The 17,929-nt window shown below is 40.3% G+C and overlaps 1 protein-coding gene across 2 annotated transcripts in view; it reads right to left on the bottom strand.

Annotated features, from left to right (window-relative positions):
- Adarb2 (adenosine deaminase RNA specific B2 (inactive)) overlaps positions 1-17,929 on the bottom strand; it is a 481,547-nt gene that overhangs the window by 153,998 nt on the left and 309,620 nt on the right. Inside the window, exon 2 of one of the 2 annotated variants that reach the window (XM_047521790.1) lies at positions 217-303. The exons of the other annotated variant lie outside the window; for it this stretch is intronic. Coding sequence (XP_047377746.1) covers positions 217-303 — 87 coding nt within the window. The remainder of the gene's footprint in view (positions 1-216; positions 304-17,929) is intronic. 2 annotated transcript variants of the gene reach the window in all.

The following is a 17,929-nucleotide window of genomic DNA, read 5'->3' on the forward strand; positions in this document are numbered from 1 at the left end:
GTGGAACTATGTGTGAGGATGAGCTTACAGGTGAGGCTGGCGCTGCTGAGGAGGATGGGGTCCCTAGAAGGATGGGAGCAGACCTCCTGCTCTGGGGAAGACCAGATGGTCCCTCCCATGTGGTCCCCAGGATCTCAATATTTAGGGACAGTGCAAGAAACCCCCCACATCAAGCAGAGACCTCTCCAAACTTTGAGGCAGAGGGGAACTGCTTACTTAGATTGTCTTCATCCTCCGTGTTGGTGGTGCCAGGACTTAGGTACTTGAAGGGAGCGAGGAAGGTTGACAATATGCTTACTTTGTCTGGAAAGAGAAGAACAGGAAATGCACTTTTGACATCGAGTTTTGGAAGAACTCAATGCTTTCATATGTTCTTATTACCGAGGGGTTGGACAAGGGAGGTGGAAAGGTCATTCTAGTTTTAGACACTTCATTCTGGCTCAGTCTTTTATTGAATTTCTGACAGCATTTTATCAAATTCCTCTCTCCATTCAATTTGAAACTTTATGATTTCCATCTTTCTTCTCTTTTATTTGGCATCTTCCCTGATCTTATTCCACGTCCCTTAAAACTTTCAGTAATTGTCTTTAGGGTGGCAACCCTTGCTTCTACTTACCAGGTGGGTGGGCTAGAGCCCACCATAGCAAGGTCACATCACAGAGAGGTACTAAGGTGAGTAAAATAACTCATAATTTATAGAGAGCCATACCATTATTAATCCTCATTACAATGATTATATTATATATAATTGTTATTCCCCATTATGGAGAATTTCTTTTAGGGGCCTAAAATGAATGAAAATAATGGGACTAATAAAACCATAGCCATGTCACTCAGTGGGTGTTTGAGCAGGTGTCTAGGAGGGGAGAGAAGGGCATAGGGCAGTGAGGGCAGAGTGTTTGGATGGTTCCCCCTGGAAATGGCCAACTACAATGAACTCTGAGGATGGAATTCCAGGACTGCCCTTTGCCTATGGCCCTGGTATCCAGGAAGGCAGAAGTTAGGTAGCCAAGCATCCCGGGTACCAGACACCAAACACAGCACAGTTGGCAAAATGGACGGAACCAGAAAATGCCATTCAAGACCAATAAAGTGTTTCCTCCTCAGCTTCAGAAACTTCTCTTAAACAGAGAAGTGAAGGAATGTAGGTTGGTGGTATTTGAGGAGAAATGACCAATGAAGGAAGCCCAAAGAGGATGTCCTCATCTTAGCGATTTCTACTGACTAAGTTAAAGCCCAGGAGTTGGGAGTCTCTGTGTGTGTTACACCCGCAGCCTGCCAGAGAGACACAGCATGTGAGCCCTCAGTTTGGGGAGTCTCAGCTGCCCACCGATGCCCCGTGTCTGCACAACTCTGTTGCTGTATGAATACTGACCACCTTCATTAAAAGACTGCAGATGGAAATGCTATCACTATTCAATCAACGTGGTGCAGACTTGCAATAGAGTCACTTATTCTAGCTCAGTCCTGGGGAGCTGTCCACCAAGGGCTTAGTTGCTTTGCTCGGTGGGGTCTTGCTCTCTCCTCTGAGACCATCCACCCCTGAGGGCAGGTGTTTCAGTGGGGTGCAGGGTTCACATCTCACTCTGTGCCTTGGGTCCTTCTGCCACTACACAGGAGCACTGTCTCTGGGTACTCCCATTTGGCACTGTACACCTTGATCGAAGCGTGATTTCTCTCTCATGAAAACGCTCACTGGAGGTTTTATATGCCCTTAGCCTTCAGGCATCCAGACGCAGCCTGAAACCTGCTCCTTTTTTTTCCCCCTGAGGTTTTCTCCTTAGCCAAGCTATCCAGAGGCCAGGGGAGTTCACACTGAAATTCATTCAGGAGCCTGTTAACAGCTGTTGTTTCCAGTCGGGACAGGCAACAATATAATGTTCACACAAAGAGAACAATAAATAACCCGAATATAAAATGCCTGATCCTTCTGCCTTCTACCAAACAAGAAGAATAAACCCAGGGAAGGATTTGCTCCCTTTGAACTCTCACAACCCAAGCTAATTTACTACAAGAGAATGAAATATCTTGCTTGAGTTATAATTTCATTAAGGGAGTCCAATAATGTTACACAAAGATTGTGAAGCTCAAATGATTTAGTCTGGAGGATCTCAAAATGAAATTACAATTTTTTAATAAAGCAGGGCTACTGGCCAAACACCCACAAAAATACCCTGCACTATTTCAGAGCTCACCTAAGCAAAACTGTGAAATATTTAGATTGTTTTAGATCTGCCAAACTTCTCACTTTTTCTGTGGTTGCTAGATTATCAAACAAAAACACAGGACACCCAGTGAAAATTGAATTTCAGATAAACAACACAATTTTTTCAAGTATACTTACATTCTCAATATTGTGTGAGGGTTATCTAAACCAAGACAATTACTCATTATTTATCTGAAATTCATATTTCAGGCAAAGGACTTGAATAGACATTTCTCTAAGGAAGATACCCTAATGGCCAATTAGCACATGAAAACGGTGCTCAGTATCAGTAGTCATTACGGAAATGCTATGAGAATCTCAGGGAAACACCACTGCGTACCCACTAGACTGGCTAATGGAGAAAGTAGAATCCTGGTACACTACTGGTAGGAGAGTGAAATGAAGATCAACAGTTCCGTTTATATATCTATACCCCAAAGAATAGAAGCTCAGAGAGATATTTGTACATTCATGTTAGTAGTGGTGTTATTCACGATAGCTGAGGGCCAGAAGCTCTTTGAATGTCCATCAACAGATGAGTGGATGAACACAGGCAGTAGCCCCATACCATGGAATATTATTCAGCCTTAGAAAGAAGGAAATCCTGCTATTTGCGACAACGTGGTTGAAACTGGAGGAACTTACGCCAAGTGAGATGTCAAGCACAGGAAAATAAATACTGTGTGATCTCACTAATATGTGGAATCTAAAAAGGTCCAACTCATAGAAGCAGAAATTAGAAAAGCTGTCACTGGGGGCTAGAAATTCGGGCTACATATTGACAAAAAAATATACACTTTCAGTTACAAGATAAGTAATAAATTCTGGGGAACTAATACACAGTATGTGATTATATTTAATACCAATGTATACTTAGAATTTGATAACAGATTTTCTGCCCTCAGGACATGTGCATGTGTGCACACACACACACACACACACATACAAACACACAATGATAACTATAGGTGGTGATGGAGGGCTTAATTAATTTGTTGTGGCTGTGTATTTATACATATTAAATTATCACACTATGCATTTTGAATATATGCTTTGTGGCAATTAAATATTTAAAAAATAAATAGTCACTATGGCAAAAAAGAAAAGAATTGAATTGTTTGCACCTTCCGTATTTTATATAGCCCTATCAATTTTTCTTTTCTCTAGTGTAGTGAATTATAGATTTTACAGACCAGCTTAAACAAACCAAACCAACAGAGTTGCTAACATTCGTTTACTATGTAAGCACACTTGAAATTCCAACTATTATCTACAACCATTGCTGTATATAAAGGAAATCTCTTGGCATAAACTGTACCTACATTCTTGAGAAACAATCATTTCTAAGGAAGACAGACTATATCTTCAAAATATTCTGATGAGTGAGTAATTAAATTTTTTAATATGGCAAAAGTACGACAAAGTTATTTGAGGTCAGTGCCTTTCTTTACAGCTTCCCTGATAATTCACTTGTCCATGCAGCATCTACATTCAACTGGTTCAATGAGTGGGGCTCCAATATTCAATGAATTCTATTTGCTGTGTCTTTCACAGACATCTTTTAAACATCTGTTTTCATACAGGTTGCTGTTGAAAAATGGAGCCATACTTTGGGCCATTTGTGGACATTTTGGGTGTGCTGAGAGAAAACGATTTGCAGAATTGCCCACTCTTCCAGCATATTCTCCCTCTCTGAATGTAGAGCCTAAGAGGAGGTGGTAGGTGACAGGTGAGGTGTTCCTTTTCCAGGGAAAAGTGTGGAAGAGCATGGCTGGTTACTTCCTGCTCCCCAGGCATTCTGATCTCATGGTACACTTCATCTGAAGTGAACACGATCCATTGGAAATTGACCTAAGAGACATGAAGCAGGCTTGGGCTGACTCTGGTGTAGGAACCAAGAATCATTTTCAGGAAAAAGGTCTGATCACCATTAATCATACCACAGCATCTGACTCTTAATGCATTACTTAAAATGTTCCAGGACATTTGCATTATAAACCTTATTACTTGTTGCAGAATAATGGCTTTGCCCTTATTGAAATAATTTTATATATTTTTGAAGCATATGGGGAAGCGTTTTCAGAAGAAGCTCTTTCCTGGAAACACTAGGATAGTTGTAATCTGAAAAGCACATGTTAAGTTGCTGTCACAACAGATTGGGAAAAAACTACAATTGTCATAGGGAGGAGAGATACACTTACAGGAATAAATGTATTTTAGGTATTTTAAGATTTCCTACTCATCTTGTTTAGTAATTAATTAAAATATCCCAATTTGTTTATTTATTTTTTCTTATTAATATTTAGGAATGAGGATTATCTTCACATACGATTATCTTCCTTGAGAAAACACATATGGATATTAGCAATGTCATATTCAATATTAGTGATTTAGGAGTCTCTCCCCGGAAGAATATTTAATATAAAATCTTAAATGCTAGGAACTGTTGTTGAAGCAGTAAATATAGTTCTTTGCCAAATCAAGTAACTATGCATATTGAAGATACTGGGTTACTTGGTTATGAATTAACTTGCATGATTAGTAGTGACCCGATTTTGTTCTCTTTATTCCAGGTGAAGAAACTAAGACATTAACCCCAAAACTAAATGACAAACCTAGACTTGACCACAGGGCTGTAGACATGTACATGTTCCCAAGTGTGACTCTCTTTCCCTTGGAGCAAAGGCTATTTAAGGAACTCTTTATCTTTCTATTTTTTCTTCTAGAATGAAAATTTCTCCTGGAAGTAGCTGCAAAATTTTCTGGATTTTCCCACATTATCTTGCCTTTGTAGAACTTTAACGTCCATGTGTTCTAGCTGCATACATTTAAAACCAGAAGAACGGCATCTTTTCTGTTTCTAAGGCCACAAAATAAAATAAGAAGAGTAGTGTAATGAATAATTTATTATTTAAGAAAAAAAATCACTTATATTGAGGGTTGGGTTGATATTTAGTAGGAAAAAATACATGAGTTTTCTCCAGAAATAATCACTGATTGCATTCAAAACCAAATATTATCAGGGTTCCTGAAACCCAGGAATAGACCTTGCTGAGGAGCATTCACCGCATGTGAGACAGGAGAGTCTGTTCTCTACCCTCCCTTTCCCAAAAGCAGGCCATAATTTGACACCACTGAGCAAAATAGGGTCCAACAACTTTTCAGTTTTATTTTGCCTATTTCTTTCTGATCTACTTAGATAAGGAAGGGAAATGGTAAATATATCATATTCTTTATCGTGAGCAGAGAATATACAAATGTTACAAGATCCCAAGTCTACAACTTGAATCCTAGAGTGAGCAGAAAGGGAGGGTCAGTAACAATGAATGAACACATTCCTGACTGTGATAAGGTTGCAGGAAGTTGACTAGCTGTCTTCTTGTAAACAATAATAAAACTGGAAACAATATAGGAAACACCTGTTTTCAGAGGTTGGATAACAGGCAGTGGGTGACTTATCTCTGAGGAAAGAGAAGCCTATGAGATGAGTCTCACAATTTCCCAAACTTCCTGCCTAGAAGCATCTTGCAATAGTAGAAAGATGGACCTTAAGAACACAGCAGGGTTGGCAGGTTGAAAAGGCAAAGATCAAACGTTGTGCCACTGAGGCAACTATAACTTGAGGGTAGCAGAAAACTGCACAGAGAGAGACAGGGCTCCAGAGGCCTTTGTGGAATTTTCTGATGTCTTTGATTAAGGCTGAGCTGCAGATGAGCAAAGGGAGACTCAGTGGGTCTGGCAAAGAGTAGCTGCTGGGACCTGAAAACTGAAGGAAGATTCAGGAGGTTGGATAGTCCAAGACAGGCATTCCAATCAGGCAGAGAGAGAGGCCTCCCTCAGGAGTTGGTATCCTGTTGGAATCTTAGGAAGGTATATTTGAGGACTGGGGTTACTCTTGTCCAGAGAAAGGACTTCTCTAAACAAGTCCTAACAAAGACTTAAAACAGTAAGTATTCTGGCAGTAATAAATTGCCTGCCAGAAGAAAAGCCAAGAAACACAATAAAATCCAGATTCTCAGCAATATAGGACTCTCAATGTCCAGCAATTAATAGCTCAATCTGGGAAGAAGCAGACTTCTAAAATATAACCTAGAGTCGTGAAAAATACAGTTGATGAAAAAGATGCCATGATATTGAAATCAACAGATATGGTCTTCAAATAGATGTTACAAATACCTTTAAAAACTGGTAGAAAAATGTGGACATATGAGTAAATAGATAGGGAATGTTGGTAAAGAAATGTAAATTCTAAAGATGAAACAGATGAAAATTTTCAAGCTACAAAATACAGTATACGAAAGGAAGAAATCACTGGATGAATTTATCATTAGTTTGGTCATTTCAGAAGAACCTAAAAGTAAATTTGGAGATGGGTCAATATAAACTATTAAAACATGATAGCAGGGAGAGAAACAATTTGACAAACATGAGAGAACACATATGTATGTATATATAATTGGAGTTCAAGAAAGAATGGAAAGAAATATGAAAGTAGAATAAATATTTTAAATGATAGTTAAAATTTTAAAAATATTTTTGGAAACATCAAACCACAAATCTAAGTAGATCAATCAATATTAATAGAATAAACACAAAGAGAGCTGTACCAAAGCACAGCACATCATTGTTAAATTGGTGAAAACAAAAGGCAAAGAAAATGTTTTCAAAGCAGTCAGAGAAATAGGACGCCTTAAGTACAGAACAACTATTATGAGCATGATAGAACATACATTGAATTCCCCTAAAGAAATTTTAACTCTTCAAAGAGAAAACTAAATGGGAAGAATAGATGCAATGGGTAAGCTCTTTGAAAGACAAACACTATCACAGTTCACTGTTGGAGAAATAGAAAACCCAAGAACCCAATGTGTAGTGAGCAAATTTATTTCTTAGTACAAAATCAACTCATATAAAATCCCTAGACCTAGATAGTTTCCCTAGTGAATTGTACAAAATACTTTAGAAATAAATTATGTGAATTTTATGCAAAATCTTTCAGAAAACAGAAAAGGAGGGAAGAATACCAAACTTATTTAATGAAGTCAATACTAATTCAAAACCCAAACCATGTCATGATGTTATGAGGAAAAACAAAATAAAGCAAACAAGACCCAAGAAAACTAGTTCAGATAAATAGTTCTCATTAGAAGATGAGTCTTTAAAAAAATATTAGCAAATCAAGTTCTGCCCTATACAAAAAAGAATGCCCTATCATGAACAAGTACAGTTTATTCCAGAAATGCAAATATGGTTTCATATTTGAAAAATAATCAGCATAATTCACTACACTACCAAAATAAAGTAGAAAAACCATTATATTAATAGATTCAGAAAAAAAATTGACAAAATTAAACACTTGTCTTTATGAAAATTCTCTAAGAATAAGATTAGGTAAATAGTTCCATAGGTTGATAAGGGGAACATCTAAATATCTACAGCTAATATTGTATTTAATGAAAGATTAATGAGTTCCTAAGATTGGGAACAGGTAACAATGTCTCTTTTCACCACTTCTATTCAACATTGCATTAGAGATACTAGTTAGAGTAATAAAACAAGAAAAATGAAAGTCACAGAGATTAAAAAGAAAGCTTTAAGACTCGATTTTTCTTATGGTGTGATTACAGACATAGAAATTCCTAACAAAAGGTTAAAACAACCACTAGAACTAATGAGTGAATTTAGCAAGTCCCCAAGATACAACTCTGTATGATTCTATGCACCATAATAAAAAATAAGGAAAATAGAACTAAAACACAATGGTGTTAGCATAAAAAGATATGAAATACTTAGCTATAATTTAAGGGGAAAGGAAAAAATGCCAAATTTCCACATTCTCATTTTTAAAAAGTATTACCAAAAGACATTAATTGAATTGATACAGTATTTTCACAGAATGAAAGGCAATATTGTTACAATATCAATAATCCCCAAAGTTATCCACAGATTCAATAGAATTTGAATCAATAATTCACTAGGCTTTTTTTGGTTGAAATTGAAAGAAAATTTTAAGTTTTTATGGAGATGCAAAGGATGCAGAATAGTCAAAACAATATTAATAATGAAGAACAAATATAATATAGTAATATCCTATTGATACATAAACAAACTAATGGAACAAAATAAGGAATTCAGATATAGAATCATATATACATGATCAATTAATTTTCAAGATTTCAAAGTCATTCAATGAGGAAATAAAGCCTTCTTAACAAACAGTGCTGATAAAATTGAACAACATTTTAGAAAAATGAAGTCTGATCTCACATGTCACACACAAAAATTATGGCAAAATGAGTGATAAACCTGTTAAAAGCCCAGAGAATAAATCTTCTAGAAGAAAATATTGGAGGTTACTTTCATGGTTTTTATGTAGGCAGATACTTCTTAGGACATAGTAAACACTAACAGTAAAAGTAAAAATGTTGTAAATTAATTTCCATCAAAATAAAAAATTTCGATTTGCTGACGTAATGCTGTTAATAAAACTAAAAGAAAGACACAGACTGAGATAATATGATTACAACTCAAAATATATTTTGACCTTAATAAAGAACAAAAAATCCAATTATAAAACATATTCAAAATAATTAAATAGAAACTTCAAAATGACAGATATACAAATAGCTAAGTATTCAACAGCAGTACACATCTGGGGAAATTCAAATGAAAACAAAGAGATACCAATACCTCCCCATTAAAATGGCTAAAATTAAAAAAGACCAACAATGCTAAATATGGGCAAAGATACATACAGAGAAAATTGTGATTCACATGTTGGTATAATATCTTTAGAAAACTTTAAAAAATATTTCACCTATTAAATATATACCTATCCTATGACCTACCAACTCCACTTCTAGATATTTACCCACAATAAATGAAATAAATACATTCAGAAAAAGAATTGTAGAAGAATATTTCTAGAAATTCTATTTATCCCAGTTCCAAATTGGAAGTATCCCAGATGCTTGTCAAGAGAAGACAAGATAAACATACCATGGTGCGTTTATATAATGGAATAGCACAAAAGCAAAACAGGCAAAAGGTAATAAAAGGATCAAATTATTAAGGTACATGGACTGGGGATATAGCTCAGTTGGTAGAGTGCTTGCCTTGTATGCACAAGGCCCTGGGTTCAATCCCCAGAACCACACACACACAAAAAATTATTAAGGTACAGCATGATATGAATGAATCTCAAAAGCATTATTTTAAGCAAAAATGTCTAGGCACACATGAGAATGTGCAATGTAATCGTGTGTAGGAGAAGTTTCAGAACAGGCAAAACTGGCTCATGGGAAAGAAACTGGAACCTCTCAGGGTGAGTTGAAGATTGACTAGGAAGAAATGTAAGGATCTTTCTGGCACAATGAAAGCACTCAGATAGGGGTATGTGTCATGTATGTGGGTTTGTCATGGAATTGTAGCACATCCCATTTGTACTTTTCACATTATGTAAATTATACTTCCATTATTAACAAATAAAAAAATCCAAAAATCATGATTGGACAAAAATAAATAAATAAACAAAAGGAATCAAGCCTGGAAGTTTTATTTAAACTAAAAGGAGAAATGGGGGCTAGAACAAAGTATTATTGAATCTATATATAAAGAAAATTAAGGATCGTAGATATAAAATGCAGGTGTCTCCTAGGAAAGAATTAACCATACAGTCACTTATGCTTCACTTCTCAGGACTCAGGTTTGAATTTTCTGCTTATTTTTATAGATGTGAAAGTCCCAGATGTATTAAAAAGGGTTAGATATCTCAACAAGAAAAAATCACTTTAAACATCAAGTCCTTTGGAGCCATCCTGAGAGCCGTACCAGGGAAACTGTGTGAAAGTACAACAAAGGGAGCTGTCACTCCTGAGAGCTGCGGGGAGAGCTCTGGAGACCTGCACAACACACCTCTCCCCCACTTGCAGGCCAGTTGGCTCAGTGATTGGAGGGACTGTGGAAAGTTTATTTTTTGGAGTTTACATCATGGATGCAGACACTGTTTTGTACACAAACATTTTATAACCAATTGTTCCCAGTGTAATGAAAATTTCAAAAGAATCTTTGGGTGTGTGAGTTATGTCAGTTATCTGGATAATTCATGTAAAATAACACATGTGTTGGAAATTGTAATAAAAATGATAATTGTTAAACTACCTAAGGATTTGATCTACCCTCAGCTTCTTAAAGAAGACTGAATATTTTATAGGATGGGTTATTTTAAAAAAACAAAACAAATTGAACACTTTGCTTCTATCCTTTTTTCAAAAATTGAAAGTGAGGTTTTCTACTTTTGTCTTCCCCTTTGTAGGCCACGTACATTCCCACATCTAGCGCAGCTATCTTGAGCAATTACATAGCTGGGAAAGGAGGTTGACAGTTGGATCCCACAGAACTCTGTTGGTACCCTCGGGCTACAATTCTTCAGCCTCTTTTATAAGTTCCCTTCTTATGTTTTTCTTTTGCCAAGACACACTCTGACAGATGGCCTCTCTCAAGCCTGACCCACTTTCTTTCATAACTGTATATTCTAATGGAATACAGGTATATCTGTAGGTGGATGCTGCTTCTGTCTAAACACAGTCGCAAATCAGTGTGAACAGGTGGGCTACCCTGGGAAGTGAGGAAATAATTAACCTCCATACAGGCCCAGAAGAGGAACAGCATTTTGGAGCAAAGGCAAAGAATTTATTTATCTCACAATTTTTCAGGAACATGGATTTTAAAGTACTGCTTTCAAACTCGCATCCTCTGACCCACATAGAGTGATTCAGGCAACTTTTTAAAAAGACTGGGTCATTTTGCTGAGTTTTATAAAATGCAAGAAGGTTTGATTCTTTTTGGTGACTGTAGAGTGTGAATCTCTTCCTGCAATTTCAGAGATGGAGAAAACTCATGAGTCTGGTCCTGAAAAGACCCAAGGAAACAAGAGGTCAGCCTACAGTATAGGTCACTCATCTGGCTTTGTGGGCTCCATCGTGTTCCCCAGGAGTTCATGTGTTGAAGCCCTAACCCTGAGTCCCTCCAATGTGACTGTCTTTGGAGGAGGGTCTTTAAAAGGTGTATTAGAGATGATTTAGGTAAAATGAGGTCATTAATTTGGGCCCAAATGCATTCTGACTGGTGTCCTCTAAGAAGAAGAGATTAGGACACAGACACACACAGAGGATGACCTTGTGAAGATACAGGGAGAAGGTGGCCATCTACAAGCCAAGGAGAGAGGCCTCAAGATGAACCAACCATGTGATGCTCCAGATTCCATCCTCCAGAACTGGGAGACAACAGATCTCCTTACTGAGCTGCCTGGTCTGTGGTGTCCCATTATGGCAGCCCTAGCACATTAGTACATCCATTCAACTTATCACACAGTTAATTTCATAATTTCAGAATCTGATGCTATGAAAGCAATAATGCAGAAAGACCTCACCTCTTTGGGGAGAATTTTTTGGAAGTGACTGGTTAGCTAGACTTAATAAATGATAATCATATCTACTGTTTATGAGGCATTGAGTTGCTGAACCCAGGCAGTGTCTCATCTGGTGACTGCGGGCTACCCACTCTGGAAAGGGAGGAGTATTCCAAGCAGGAAGAGCCACACATGGGAGTTGGGATCCCAGGGGACCAGAGAGGAAAAGGCCTGACACTTGTGAATTGTGACAGGTGGGTAGTGGAAAGAAGGAGAAACGAGGAGGAAGGCTGGGGAGAGAGAGAGTTCCAGATCCAGGGCCCTCGGGGGCACTTCCTTGCTTGCCCCATGGGGTAACAAACATTGAACACTTGTGTAGACAGGGACACTGATGATCTGTTGGTTATCTCCAGGCAGACATATGGGAACCTTGGTCAATTAAACAAAGACACTCCTGTTTTTCTCTCTCTTTCTCAAATGGGTTCACAATTGATGATGAGATTGCAAATTTTTATCTGGACAAGACTGAGTTTCATGAATTGAAAAATGAGTAGGAAGTTACGAATTCTGCCTGAGATCCACTGAGGGATAGAGAAAGGGGGATGAAAGGGAGAAATGGGGAAAAAACCTAATAATTGTTCCATGTTTTTACTCCAAGGAGTTGAAACTCTGAATGAGCCGCTGACACTGCTTTGCAAGGGAGGATCTGTAGACCCTAGGTCCTGCCTTGCCCTCTGGAACCCTTCCCTCTCAGGGTGTTGACCTCAGAGTCCCCGGTTTCCCAGTCTGCTAGCCTGTGCACTATTCCCTCTGTGCAGGGACTGGAAGTGAGTGGAAGAGTGAGAGGGAGAGTTCTTTTTATACTCTGAAGCCTTAGGAGAGAGCAGAAAGTACACAACTCCCCAATTCTTCTCCAATTCCCAATGCCTTGGAAGCAACCTCTACCTGGAAGCTGCAGGAAACTCCTGGTAGGGATGAGGGCTATTAGTAACCCTGTGTGCACAGATGTGGGTTCTAGTTCACAGTTGTTAGTGGCATGGTTGCCAATTAGTCACTTGACAAAATTTAGAGGACTTTTACATGGAATGTGTCCCTTTCTCATTTCTAAGTCTTTTTGTTCTCCCCCTAGAGCATATTCTTGTGTCAGTATTGGGCCACATCACAGGTAGGTTTTTGACCAGACAGTGACTGCAGAGCTGTGATCAGTCTCCAAGGCCACGCAGAATCCTTGGCTTGAGATATATGTCTACGGCATTCCAGCTAACATTGGTTTATTTCTGGAAATGGGGAAAAAGTCTAAACACAAACAAGCCCATACCAGATTGTTCCATGCGCTCTTCCAGATGTGAATGGTGGGCACAGACGCAGATGGTCTGACAAGTGATTGACAGGGGAAGGTGAATCTTTGCAAGAAAGTATATTTAAATTAGGAAAGAGATTCTAAAGGTGTGTGTTCACACTTCACTTGGAGATACTCAGAGCTTTCCAAATGATCTGCCAAGGCCTTCTGCGGCTTTGCAAAGTTCTAAACAACTTCCTCATTTTATGCTCCATTTGGGAGTAGATGCTTTTAGAAATCCTATGACATCATTCTCTACATCCTCAGTGGGCCTGAGATGTGAGCTTTACTGCAGGGTCCCTCCCTTCACTGCTGGTACAAAGGTCATGCTGGACAACTGGGGTCACAGGGCTTGGCCTAGAGGCCATCCAGCTTCTACAGGACTGTCTTCTCTATTTGGGGCATCCGAATGATCCACAGCAGTGAGGGACAGAGGCTCAGCTGCTGTGTTGCTTCAGACCCTAACATCAGACCAGGGAGCAAGCAGCTCCTTTGGCAGAATTTCCTTCCACTAAACCAAGGAAGTGGAAGCTCCTCAGAGTTACTTCTTTAGCAAATGCCTCCTGATTCTATAGCCTGCTGTGCACCTGGCTGAGAGGCTCACCTGTTTTCGATAGCAACTGCACTCTGGAATTACCTAGGCAGTTAGGGAAGCTTTTATACAGCTCGCAGTGTATACCTCCACCCACGGATCTTCACCCTCTGAAATAAGCACACAGCTACTCTCTGGCACACGTGACCATAGATGTTGTCCCTTGTCCTAATTTCATGTTGCTGTAGGAAATTCCCTAGCTGTTTTCTTCTATTGTGCTTGGTATTTGTTGGCTCTTATCTAGACATGGGGCGAGGTTACGATCAGTTCCAAAAGGCCTGTGCCTTTTAGAACACTTTTAAATCTAATCGTTTCGTTGTGTCCATCTCTGCCATCGTAAGTATTTATTTCCACTGGGGGACCGTCTGCAGGAGCTGAAGGAGCTCTTGGTCAGAGATAGCAGGTGGCCAAGGGTTCTAGCAATAGATTAAATTGTGGGGTATTTGGGACCAGGATCAGGAGACTTTATTGCTCCCTTGGTTCTGAGGATGAGTGAATGTATGAGAACATCTATAAGATGTGACTGGATTGTGATTCTGGCCAGGATTCCGTCAGTTAACCAGCTTGAAGCTGGAAGTTCTCCTGAAATACACATTGAGCCTTACAGACCTGCACAGTACTCAGAGGACCAACAGAGTAAGGGTTAATTCCAGGCTGGTTTGGAGCTGTCTGCTCCTATAGGTGTGTTTCCCCCAAAGTCCTTGAATCTTCAATGTTGCTGGTTCCTTATGGGTTCCGTGTCTTCCTATCCCTTCCTCCCCTTTTCCTTTGGAGAAATGTTACACCCTTATGGCGTTGCTTTGCAGTTTTACATACCATTTCCTTCTTTGTAAAACTGTTTCCCTATTTAGCTGCCTCTAGACAGGCACCTCTTGTCTTTCTAGTGTGGGAAGTCAACCCTAAACCATCATTCCCACCAGCGGATGACAGCTCCCTGGGCCTCCAGTCTGTCACCGAGTCGGAGGCTCTCCAGGGTTTTTGAGCAGGGTATGGTGCATGAATACCCCTGAGACAGCTGTCTTGCCCGCCAGCTCCTGTAGCTTAGTGGACTTGAGTTATGGACCACACATGTTGCATGCCCCCTCGCTTCCCTTCCCAATCCACATGCCTTGCACCACAAGAGTGCAGCACAAGCCAAGTCCTGGCCTTGCAGGAACATGCTACTTACGTTTCCTTGCTGTGAGCCATGTCTCTTTCTACTGTATGGAGGGCACACTTCCCCACTTGGGTGTGGGCTTTAGATTGCGCTCTCATAGTGACACCGAGGATATCATAAGCAGCATTTGCCCTGCTTTACTTAGCAAGTGCTCTGGGGACAGGGTGCAGTCTGTCCCTGTGTGCCTCAGTCTGTCCTAGTTTGTCCTGTCGTTTTGGTGTGATCTTTAATAGCATCACTCAGCTTGCAAGTGTCCCAGTTTGGAAGGTAACGTATAAGGTTACCCTACTTATGAACCACGCTCTCATTTGAAGATGGGTATCCTGAAGGCAATTGGGCTCTTTAATCCCCGACCCCCTTTGGATTCTAAAGTCCAACTCCTCTCTTCCCACTAGACATTTTACCTAGTTGTTTTTATAGACATTTCTGAGTCAATCTGCTCAAAACTGAATGAGTGTCTCTAGCCTGTCCAGCGTTTCTCTGACCCACTTAATACCATCTACCGAGGGTCCAAATTAGAGTCCTTAGAGTTGCTTCCCCTCATCTATTTTCCTCACTTCATGTGTTAAATGGGTTACCTAGATCTCTAGAGTGTGGCTTCTAGTCATTTCTTGGTTCCACACCTGGATCTCAACACCTGAGTTCTCACATGGATTTTGCAATAATCTGCTATCTGTTACATTTGCAAATCCATCCTTTTACTTGTTGCCAAAATCACTGTTCTCTGGAGGAGACCAAGGAGAGGTCCACAAAGCAAGGGACAGCACAGAGCCCTTGGAAGTACAGGTCAGTTCCTGTCGTCAGAGGTGGCAGTCAGAGGTGGGCAATGGCCATAGAGGAAGCAAGTCAGGGCCTGCCAGGGTTCTGTGTGAGACAAGGTGTTTCTGAGACTGATCTTGAAGGAACCAGCAGAGGAGGAAGCTCTGGCTTGTGGTGAGGGGATTTGGTTCTATGAAGACTACTGCATGAACTTCTCAGGGAAGGAGCACATGTGAACGACAGAACCCCTCTGCGTATGGGAGGGATGCACGTGGTTGAAGCACATCTCCCCTCCTCTCATACCTGACCCTGACAGTCCTCAATGTAAATCATCGAAAGTCTCCACTGTATAAAGGTCCAGGTAGTTTGGTAAGTGAACAGCCAGGTCATGATGCACCTGAGGCTTTCCCACCCTTGACCTCATCTTCTGCCTTCCTCCAACACAATGCCTACAGTGCGTGCTCTTGGAATACCTAGTAATTCCCTACATGTGTTGTTTCCCCAACTGGATCATTCCTTCCTGAAGATGGATGCCTGGGCTTGGCTGGCAGGCTGTCTACGCAGGTGGTTTTGGGTTCCAATCCACATGTAATCTTCAAGAGCCTGTCCCATATGCCTGACCTCCCTCAATCCCAGTTTCCTGATCTCTAATGTGCAGATCACCACCATCGTCTGTATCGTGGGGCTGTCGTGAAGATGAACTGAGACAAGGACATGAAACAGCCTGGTTCCCAGCCCGGGGCACACAGGTGAACCTTGCTGCCTGTGGCTAGCTGTATGTGATTACCAACTCTGACTTATCCTGTGTGTCTCAGGGGTGCAGTGACTCTCTTAGGCTTTCCTTGAATATCTTGGCCACTTACATTTCTGAAGGCAGCTGGATCTCATGTTTTTTTCTATTTCATTTTCTGATATTAACCTTATTAAGCTAATGAATTGAGCTCATTTGGAAATTAGAAATAGGCTATAAAACCTCTCTGAGGTCACCCTGTCCTCCTTGGATATCAGTTAGCCATATTGTCAACACTAAGTCCATGTTCCCTGATGCTATTAGAAGTTTGGTTAATTTTTCATCTCTGATATGGATTAGATACTCTATTAGATACTCTAATAACTGAAAATGAAACAAGGATCACAGAGGTAACTGTTGAGAGAGCAGGGGAAAGTTTTAGTACCTGAATTTGCAAATCTAAATTTAATTATTTTCCTTTAGAATCGAGCTTCTGGCTAATGTAGGAAAACGATATTTATTATTTTTAACCTCCCTAATAGACTGGCTTATTCATCAACTGTCTCAGGCAGAGTGAGCACAGCTAAATCAACCAGAAGTTGACCAGAGCATAAGTGCAGAAAGAAAGCACCGGCAGACTCCTCCGGTGACCCATGATAGTCACCTGTGGTGGGGGCACGCATATGGACAGATACAGCCTTACGGGGTGTGAGAGGGTCCCTTGTTCCTAGCCTGGATCCTCCCCCATCTCACCTGTGACACCTGTCATTCTTCAAACCTACCTCTGGTAAGTGTGGGTTATTTGAATTAATAGTGGAAACAGCCTGCCATTCACTCATTCTATCATCCATTTATTCAGTCCAGATTTATAGGACACTTGCCAGGTCCAGGACCTAAGAACATTACAGCCTAGAACTCCCTCTTCTCTCCCTCTTTCCTCCACCCCTCTGGTACTAGGTATCATGCTTGTTTGTTCAATGTCCATCTTTCCCAGCTGGAGCACAGCTTCCTGGGGTCAGGGGGTTTGCCCACCTTGGACTTGCTGCTGTATCCCCAGGATCCAAGATGCTGGTGCAGAGCAGATGCTCCAAAATGATCTTTGAAGACAGAATGAAAGCTGCTCAAGACATATGACATTTTCAACTGAAAGGCTGTGAATGAAGCACCTTTTGTTCCTTCCTGAACTCTCCTGTTTTGTGTCAACTCTTTTCTCTAAGACAAAGTTCTCATCCTTCTCTCCTGGAAGAGTTCCATCAAGAATTCCCTTCTACCAACTCCTGACCCCATGATCCGGAGGAAGTTTCTAGGCTTTCCCCCAAATTTCCAGAACCCACTTTGGGGACATAGGAAGAACAAGTGTAAAACATGAATTTGCCAGTTTCTTTCCTTGAGATATTTGAACAGAATAGAGAACACTTGAATAATAACATTCAGTTTTAAGGGAAGAATTTCAGGTATGGGAATAGATGTGGAAGAGGTTTTTGTACCCTCGCATCACCCTCCAATAATGCTCAGAGTCGGCTCTGCATGTTTTGGATGCCTCAGACCCGTGAAAAGTCACACACCCATTTGGGGAAGAGAGCTTTCCTCAGTAGCACAGTCTGCAAGAGTGGGTTCTCCTGGGACTTGATGGGTAACTTGCTGGAGAGCCACAGGGGAGCCTTCCAGAGAAAGTCTAAGAATGTTGCTGAGCACAGTTTTCCCCTGGAAAAATCTTCTCTCAGACCCCTGCACAGAT

This window comes from Sciurus carolinensis, chromosome 12 (genome assembly GCF_902686445.1).
Source record: "Sciurus carolinensis chromosome 12, mSciCar1.2, whole genome shotgun sequence".
Lineage (NCBI taxonomy): Eukaryota > Metazoa > Chordata > Mammalia > Rodentia > Sciuridae > Sciurus > Sciurus carolinensis.